The sequence below is a fragment of the Arvicola amphibius genome, chromosome 2 (genome assembly GCF_903992535.2).
Source record: "Arvicola amphibius chromosome 2, mArvAmp1.2, whole genome shotgun sequence".
Classification (NCBI taxonomy): Eukaryota; Metazoa; Chordata; class Mammalia; order Rodentia; family Cricetidae; genus Arvicola; species Arvicola amphibius.
Window position 1 is genome coordinate 138,411,153 of NC_052048.2, and position 9,650 is coordinate 138,420,802.

Below are 9,650 nucleotides of genomic sequence, written 5' to 3' on the forward strand. Positions count from 1 at the left end.
TGCATCAAACACCGTGTTGTAAAGTGAGTTCCTAAAAGGGGAAAAGCCAGAAGAGTTTCTTGCCATTCTGCTTAGGCAAGTAAGGTCTTGCCTGCTTGTCATTTGTGTGTAGAACAATGGAGGGGTTTGGCACTACCTGTGGGGAGGGGAGAGGGGGGTGCAGAGAAAGAATGGGATGGATGAAGGCTTGGGCAAGTGAAAGAGGTAAAGTCACCTACGTGGTTACGCTGAGTGTGCTGATGGAGGTTTGAGCCCATGAACAAGCTGCTTTCTTTTAATCAGATGCTCCCATGAACAAGAAGGATCCCTAATATGGGACTCAAAAAAAAAAACCTTTGAAGATATCTATTTTCACTTCTTATGAGTGAATCATAATTTTTTTTAAATAAGTGGTCATGAAGTTTGTTTTTCGTCTCATATGTGATATCTCTTCCACATTCTCTTGGCATCTTTTTTTATTATTTTATTTTATTTATTTATTACTTATACAATATTCTGTCTGTGTATGCCTGTAGACCAGAAGAGGGTACCAGACCCCATTACAGATGGTTGTGAGCCACCATGTGGTTGCTGGGAATTGAACTCATGACCTTTGGAAGAGTAGGCAATGCTCTTAACCTCTGAGCCATCTCTCCAGCCCCTCTTGGCATCTTTTCATCCCAACTATTATTTCAGAGCCATCATGTTCCCCATTATAATTTGCTGATAACATGTTCTTTTATTACCTACCCATTTAATATTTACCTAAGAATTATGCAAAGGTATCTTAATTTAAGAAATATACGCAAGCTGGCATGCTCGCAACTCTCCAAGTGCCCAGGGTACCTTTAACTATGTTTACTCAGTTTACACCACCTTTGTGCAAGGGATGGGTTTTGCCAATGTTATGGCAAGAAAAATCGTTATTTTTGCCCATTATTTTAGGGATCATTTTCCTTTTGTCTAATGAACAGCCTTTAGACTTTCTGTTGGTCAAAGTATTTTTCAGTCTCTCATTTTCTTTGAAATGCCTCGGTGAGGTCTCTGTGCGTACAGAGGTGCTAGCCTGGCAATCCTTTCAGAACTTTGAAGACAACTTTCTCATCATCTCCCAGTTTTCCTCATTTCTATAATTAATGTCCTCCTCCTTTTCCCGTGAAAACTTTAAAAATTATGGTTTTTTATACATGTGTGCATGCCTGAGTGAATGTGTATGTACCATGTGTGTGCCTGAGGATGTCAGCAACGGGAATGAGCTCCCTGGGAATGGAGCTGTAACTGTCGCTACTGGAAACCAGATCTTGGTCCTCTGCAAGAGCCATCAGCACTGGAGGTTCCCAAAACTGAGAAGAGGTAACTTTTATCAAGCCTGGAAAATTATCAATCAGTATCTCTAAATCTTTCTATTTCCTTTGCACTATCCCTTGGATTTTATTCTAGAAGTCCAGCCAAGAATAATCTGATGCTTTGGAGACTCCTGGCCTTTCTGTTGCAATGCTTCAGCCTGGACATTGTTGACTAAGCAGAAACATAAACTTCTGTTTCTAATAGATTTTCCTTCTCCTAGGTATAAACTACTGTAATACCATTTGTTAAGTTTGCAATTTCAGTTAGGAATGGTGGAAATCTTTTTATTAATATTTGTTTTTATTATGTATGTATGTACATATGTATGTATGTATGCATGTGTTAGCCTGCATGTTTATATGTGAACCTTGTGTGAGCATGCTGGGAGAGGGTGTCATAGCTTCCATCAGTTCAGTGGTGAGAGGATTTCAGTGGAGCTGGCTGCTGAGGTTACTGAGGCTGTCGCATCTCTGGCTCTTTCCCTCTACAGACACTCGTGGATCTAGTGGAAATTCTGCTGTTTCCCAGGGCCAAGCCTCCATTTCTTGCCTTTGGAGGTTTTCACTGGGTTTTGTTTTCCTTCACACCCCTAAGACCATGAGACCAGTTTTCTCTTAGACCCACAACAGACGACAGCCACACCAAAGCTCCAACTGGATTTCTCCAGGAACACATGATACGGTGATGGCTACATTTGGACCCACTAAGGCACGGGAAACCCCTTTTCACCTCCTGTCCAGTAGTCATTGCTAGTCTGACTGTTGACGATGGGGAACCCAGAGGGTGACTCCTCCTGTGCATTGCTGAAGCATCCCTGCCTTGACCTTTGTTCTGGTTTTCCTGAGCAGCTCTTGTCTCATTCATAGTCAGAGGTATCTTTTGAGACAATGAAAATAGGTTCAGAACTACCTAGTGATGACAGAGGACACACTGGGTTGCACATGTTAAAATTACTAAAGATAGCCGGGCAGTGGTGGCGCACGCCTTTAATCCCAGCACTCGGGAGGCAGAGTCAGGCGGATCTCTAAGTTCGAGGCCAGCCTGGTCTACAAGAGCTAGTTCCAGGACAGGCTCTAGAAACTACAGGGAAACCCTGTCTCGAAAAAACAAAACAAACAAACAAAAAAAAAACAAAACAAAAAAAAACCAAAATTACTAAAGATATAATTTTAGGTTAAGTGTATTTTCCTGTAAATAAAAATAAACCCCAAATCGACTCTGCTCACCCCAGCATATCCCAGCAGCACGTAGCCTGTGCTTGCCAGTCCAGCTCTCCTGGGTCTACTACCCAGTGAGCGGGGGCTGCATACAGAAGCTATGCATCTTGCCTGTTGTCTCCTAAACATACAGGAGCAGATCTCTCCCTGGCAGTGTACTCCTGCACCCTGAATTCCTGCCCACCCACCACTGTTAGGCCAGGAATCTTTCCCCCAAAGACCCCTGAGGAGTCCGCCATGTCGTGTCAGCATCATAAGGCCATTGTGAATTTCTCTGTGTTCTGGCAGCCAAAAAAAACCCCGACTGGGAAACCTCTCCTGCTAGATCGGCACCTCTAGATCCAGGGAGAATTAAATCATTTACTCAGAACTAAATTGGAATGAAGCTGTAAGTGTTTGCATAACTCTCTTGAAATTCACAGCACACTTATGACCCTTGGAACATCTGGAGCACATGAGCTTTGAAAACTCCCAAAATACATCATTTCTGGGGATGAGGCTATTTCCAGCTGGGGAGCCTTGAGATTAATCTTGTCACATTTACATATGTAATCACAGCTCTGCCACATTTGGTCGCACACCTCTGAATGTTGCTGAGTGGCTTGCATCCTTGATTTGTGAGTCGTGAGACTTAGCTATAAAAAATAGCTCGAATGTGTTTTTTTTTTCAGCACTCATAAATTTACTTTTGCAGTCGATGTTAGTAAAACTCGTATGTGGATCAGCTTGGGAACTTGGCGCCATGTGAAGCAGCCTTGTGCCTACAGAGGCTTTACTTTCCAGTGTTAGGGACACTGGGCCCCATGTCATCGGCTCATTACGTATGGTAGCTCACAAGTGGACCAAGGTGAGACACATCCCAGCGGAAGATGATTATGTCCAGCTCCCTTGGGCTCCTCACCACTGAATGATGGAGCACATGGAAGGTGTCCAGGCTCAAGGACATGTGCGTGGAGAGGAGGAAAGATGCCCAGGGAGAACAGGAATTATGCTGTACTTGTATATTCAGTGATGATAGAAAATCCCCCGCTTTGCTGCAGAGCAGAGAAAGTACTTAACAGCAGACCCCAACAGACAGTCCTTGCATGGACAGCGCCAGTCTCACTTTGGAATTGCTATTGTTGCAGATGCTCTAGGCCCTCTGCAGACCCTCAGAAGGAGAAAACCCTAATATTTTTATGCACATCCACATGAGGAAACCTCTCCTTAAACAACTCGTTGAAACCAAGATTGTTGATATGACCGTCAGCGGACTGGGTGTTCCAGGGTAGCCAAGTTAAAGCTGATAGTTTAACTCTAGGAACCTCTTAAAACTAGTTTACTTATTTATTTGCATGTGTGTGTGTGCATGTGTGCAGGAACACAGGAAGTGGTCAGAAGAAGGGACTGTGTGGCCTGGCATGTTACATTTGTGCTAAAATCTCCACTCCATCCTTCATAATTGCACAGCCTGCCCATGTAACTGCTGAGCCATCTTGCCATTACAAATCCTAGGGTTTTAATATAGATCATTATGGACAGATATTGTTAACGGCAAACAAATGCTTCTTTATTTTGTGACACTTGAGAGCTCACCCAGGACCTCTGCATGACTACCATTCCTCGTATATTCAGGCACTGTGCTAAGTACTCCATATGCGGTATCTCAGCACGTCTTCACAGTGAACCGAAGGGGAAGTATTTCTCTCCAGGTTGGGAAAGCAAGAGAAGCAAACCACCCTGCTCCGGCGGGCCACAGACAACAGAACCCCATACTAAACAGTGTGGAACCTAACACTGCTTAAATGACCGGATGTCTACCTGCAGGGCTGGACAGGGTTTGACTCCAATATTAAGGGCGGACATGCTATGAGGTCCGAGATGCCAACTTTCTCTTCCATCTGAGTTATCCAACAGGTGACTCGGGCACCAGCGAAAAGTCAGTGTTTCAGCAAAAGCAGGAAGATATTTCAGAAAAACATCTTCGGCGGTGGCCCCAGCCCATGCCCATGCTCGCATGGGCAGACCTGTGGAAACTAAGAATGTAACGCTGCACAGAATCCAAAATGAGTGGGCTTTTAAGTTAGGAGTGCAGATGAAGAGAGAGGAGTTTTGATGTGTCCTTGGATACCCGTCCTCCTCATCCTCCTCATTAATGGGGCCCTCTGAAGCCCCAACAGTTCTATTCCCAACTATGAGTAGGGGCAGAAGAAAACACACAACCTGCTTTTAGTGGACAGCAGGGTAGAGGCCCGGAGTCAGCGTGCTTAAACACACACTCGTGAGCTCGTGCTGAGGAGTTTGGGATCCGCCTCTTTTTCTCGCTGCATTCAGTTTAGTTTTCCCACCTAGCTCTATTCTGCCCTTCCATAGGCCAAAGCAGCATCTTTATTAACCAATGGTAATAAAACATATTCGCTGCATACAGAGGGGAATCCCGCATCACCAATATCGTCAACATTTATTTTGAAATGTGTCAAAAGATCCGCTGAACTCCCAGATGGAATCAGGCGTGAGAAAGAGCAAAGACAGCAGATGTTAGTGCTGGGGAGGAAGGAGATGTGAACGCAGGAGTCTTTGTGAAAATAGTCTGTGTATTTGAACTTTTTTATAACATGATATCGGAAAAATTAGAATATTCTAATTCTGTAAGTACTTAAAAATAACCTTTTATTTCAGGCATCAAGGATTTCTGTTTGTTATTTTAATTAGTTAATTAAAAATATCCCCTTTATTACTGTTAAAAACTTAGTGGGGAGAGCCTCCCAGTGTAAGGGCTGGTTGGACTAATTAAAAGGCAGAAATTGCAGCCTGATGTGGCCTTGGGTTAAACCTTTCTGCCTCCAAGTCCTAATTAGGGAAAACACTACAGCATTCACTCCCAGCTAGGGACTCAGGAGCAGAACGTCACTCCAAAGGGGAAAGAGAAGTCCTGTTCAAGATGATGTGAATTGGTGTAAAATCTAAAAACTGGAGCAAAAAAGCTCTCTGAACTCTAAGGTAACTGTGAGGACCACAGTGGAAGGAAGGCTTCTGTATATGCTTCTGTTTGTTTGCCCTCTGGGGAGGGAACTCAGGGATGGGCTCTACGGTTGAACTATATCGCACACCGTTCTGAATTAGTGTTTAACCTGAGTTTCTATTTTCCACACAATGGTAATATGTATTTTTCTGTGTTCTTTTGTTTTTGTTCACTAAGGTAATTGTCCGAGGTGGAGGACACATTTTGCCCCATGACCAGCCGCTGAGATCTTTTGATATGATCAATCGATTCATCTTTGACAGAGGATGGGAACCTTATAATTCATAAACTACTTTCCTTGAATAGCTATGAGTTTTAATCACAAAATATTAAAAACTAAAGATGTCATATAAATAAGAAATATATCTTTTATATTTACAAGCTATTTCTTACCAATAAAAGTCACCCTGAAAATGCATGATTTTTTGTTTGGAGTTTATGGTTTGTTATCACTCCAAAATGAGAAGCACATGTCTTGATTTAGGGGATGGGAAGAATGGGTTCTGATAGAATATCTAGTCCTTCCCAGGATAGAAAGTTCAGTAAATTAATAGACTCATGATAACATCTGGTTCGGTAAATAATGCAACAGTTTGTCTCATAACGCATCTGTGTTAGTGGCTTTCCTGTGCTTTGATCAAGATACCTGGCATCCAGAAACAGCTAAGGGAAGGAAGGTTAGCTTTGGCTGGTGGTTTCAGTCCTTCATGCAGGAAAGGTGCTGCAGGGGCTCAGACCATGGTAGCAGGTGTGTGGAGCAAGGCTGTTCACATACTGGTGGGTCAGGAAGCAGAGAGGGAGGCTAGTTGCTGGCCTGAGTTGTACCTTCAGAGTTTACCCCTTGGTGCTCCCATCAGGGCCTCACATCCTAAAAGTCACAGGCTACTGAATCAGTGCCACCACGTGGAAAATATTGGTCCACGACATAGCCTAGATTCAAACTATAATAGCCTCTGATGGGGTTGATGGCTTTACTGAAAAAACAACTGAGCAGTCCATCCCAAAGGAGAAGACGAAGGTGTAACAGTCTCAGGAAGGGACTTTGAACACACAAAGACTCAGCATAGAAGGTATCTTGTAATTCTCAGAAACAGAAACTGTCTTTGCAGACAAATGATATGTCACCAACTCCTGGTAAACAGGCGGTGTGACGTGGAGAGCAAATTCAATCTATCTTTTCTTTTGTTGGTTCAATTGAGTTGTACACACTCAGTAAACAACTTGCAGGATATATTAGATGAGTCATTTTAAATCTGAGTTTTTAATTTTCTGTTTTGTGTAATCAAACAAAACAAATCAAACAAACAAATCAAAATAAAAAAATCAAACAAAGAGAAGCCTAGTCTTTTGTCATTGTTGGAATTAAAATTGAGCTTCCCTGGCACCAGAATATAGGTATGTTGGGATATACATTCAGTAGTATTCCTCTGACTAAACCGTCACTGCCAGGCAGATTTTCCTTTTGACACACATATCTCTGAAATTCTATAGCACATTTAGGTTTTCAGCAGGTTTTTACCTAGGTATTATTTGTCTCACTGAAAAATTAAATTTCATTTTCTCCTTTTATTAAAAATAGACTTTTTTTCTCAAATAATATATTCTGATTACAGTTTCCCTCCTTCTATTCCTCCCAGTTCCTCCCCACCTCCCCTCCCATCCAGATTCACCTATTTCTGTGTCTTATTAGAAATAAAGCAGGCTTCTAAGGGATGCCAATAAAATTACATAAAGTATAATGTAATGCAATAAAACAAATATTATCACATTGCAATAGAATAAAACAAATGAACTAAGGGAAAATAGCCCTCCAAATGGTGTAAGAAACAGATACAGATGCAGAGACTCACTCTTTTACACATTCATAAATCCCATAAAAACACTAAACCAGAAGCCATAATGTATACTCAAAGGATCTGTATGGTAAAAAATAAATAAAAAGAGAGAGAAAAAAATACAGAGAGATGAAGTAAAAAAATTATAAAGTGTTTTGTTGTTTTTGTTTGTTTGGTTTTGATTTTTCAAGACAGGATTTATCTATGTAGCCCTAACTGTCCTGGAGCTAGCTCCTGTAGACCAGGCTGGCCCTCAAACTCACAGAGATCCGCCCACCTCTGCCTCCCAAGTCCTGGGATTAAAGGCGTGCACCACCACCACCTGACTAAGAAAAAAATGATTTTAGAAAAGGAAAAATCCTGACACAGCAGTAGGAGACAAGGAACCTCCACAGACGCCACTGAGTTTATCTTCTGTCGGCATCTACTGCTAGGGATGCAACTTTGAAAGGAGACTCCCTTAGAGAAAATTAATTTTCATTTGTAAACGGTTATCAATTGGAGAGAGCTTCTGGATTAGGGATGTGAGCTTGTGTTCACTTCTCCCTTCAGCTCTAGGACTCCATTTGGTGCAGACCTGAGAAGCTCCTATGTGAGTTCATATGTGCGATTATCATGTTGACTTAGAGGGACTCGTTTATTTTGTTTTGCTTTGTTTTGGTGTTTTCTATTCCCTCTGGTTCTTACACTTTCTACCTCCTTTTCTGCGGGTTTCCCTGCGCTCTAAGGGGAGGGCGTTGATGGAGATATCCCATTTAAGGATCGGTATTACAAGATCGCTCACTCTTTGCCCATTGTCTGGCTGTGAGTATATTTGTTTCCATTTGTTACATGAGGAAGCTTCTCTGATGATGTCTGAGTAAGTCACTGATCAATGAGTATAGCAGAATGTCTAGGAATTACTTTATTGCTATGTTGGTTATTTTTGTTGTTTTTGTTTTGATTTGTTTTTAGAAAAGTAGTATTTGGTTTTATCCTAGTTCCCTGTCTAGTCTCAGGGTTTTGCTTATCCAAGTAGTGTCTAGGATGGGTTCCATCTCGTGGAATGGGCCTTAAGTCAAATCAGATATTGGTTGGTTACTCCTATAACTTTGTACTACCATTGCATTAGCCTATCTTGCAGGCAGGACACCACTGTAGATCAACGGGTTTGTGGCTGTGTTGGTGCTTATGTTTCTCCTTTGATAGAATGCAGAGTAACCTTCCTGACCCAAAGACACTAGGATGTGGAAGTGAAGGCTCCACGTAGGCCCAGCTCAGCTTCTCCATGTTCAGTGAGTTATGTACTGTTGTCTTCAGCAATGGGACCTTGCTGTGAGTTTGTCAAGAGCAACCTCTAGTCTTAGTAACAGCCTGAGTTGTTTGGGAATTCTCAAATTACAATTAAATGTAACCCAATCCCAGTAGTGGAGGCTCCATTAGGTAAAAGTAGTTGGCCAGTTGGGGCTCTGTCTCCCCCATTATTTGGTGATTTCATTTAGATCTCCTTCATATACGTCTATTTTAGAAAGCTTCTACTGTATTAGGTTTTCATACAACCCCCCAAGTTCCCCTTAATTTTAGTTTATCTCTCCCCAGATTCCCTCCTTCTTGCCCCTCTGTTTTATTCTCCCATTCTAGCAGCCCCCACCGGAAAGGATACACAGCCAGAAACCAAGGACCCGCGTCTTTAGTCACAAGTCATGTGACTAAAACCCCTGATGAAGGGAAAATCTGGCATCCCTTCCCCAACCCTCCCTGCACCTGCTGCTGCTTAGGCCTTGCTGTGCAGATCTTATGTGGTTTAAGAACCTCTCTGTTCTTCATGCAGGACCCTGAAGGGGTGATGGCTGGCTGGGAACTCTCCAGTCCCACTGTTACATAGTGAGTTTGTCTCTTGGGGTGGCATACAGCTACCTACACAAATGTATTGGCTTTGTCTCACCTAGTATAGTTATTGCTATTAAAATGCAGGAGATTTAAAAAGCTTTCAGGGAGGGACCTGAAAGTGATGAATCTTGTTGCCTCAAGATACCAAGCCTAGGAATTAAACACAGACTGTTGTGATTTATATCTACTGGATACCAAGCAAAGACATCTGGTCAATCATTTTAGCAGGAGTTTTGGCAAACTGGTTTGTGTGGCACAGGGCTGAGTGCGTTTCCCAAGGCTCTGGGTGCTGGAGGAAGCCAGGGTCTTAGCTGCTGCCTAAATGGATTTCATAGGGAATGCTGTTGCATCCGGCCAAATCATTGGGGGCAAATATTAATCTTTTCCTTAAATGCTAAATTG

General features: G+C 42.5%; 1 protein-coding gene across 1 annotated transcript in view; it reads left to right on the forward strand.

The window, feature by feature from the left end:
• Cpvl (carboxypeptidase vitellogenic like) overlaps positions 1–5,832 on the forward strand; it is a 108,441-nt gene extending 102,609 nt beyond the window's left edge. Inside the window, 1 exon segment of the mRNA XM_038320152.1 lies at positions 5,722–5,832. Coding sequence (XP_038176080.1) covers positions 5,722–5,832 — 111 coding nt within the window.
• Positions 5,833–9,650: the final 3,818 nt, after the last annotated feature.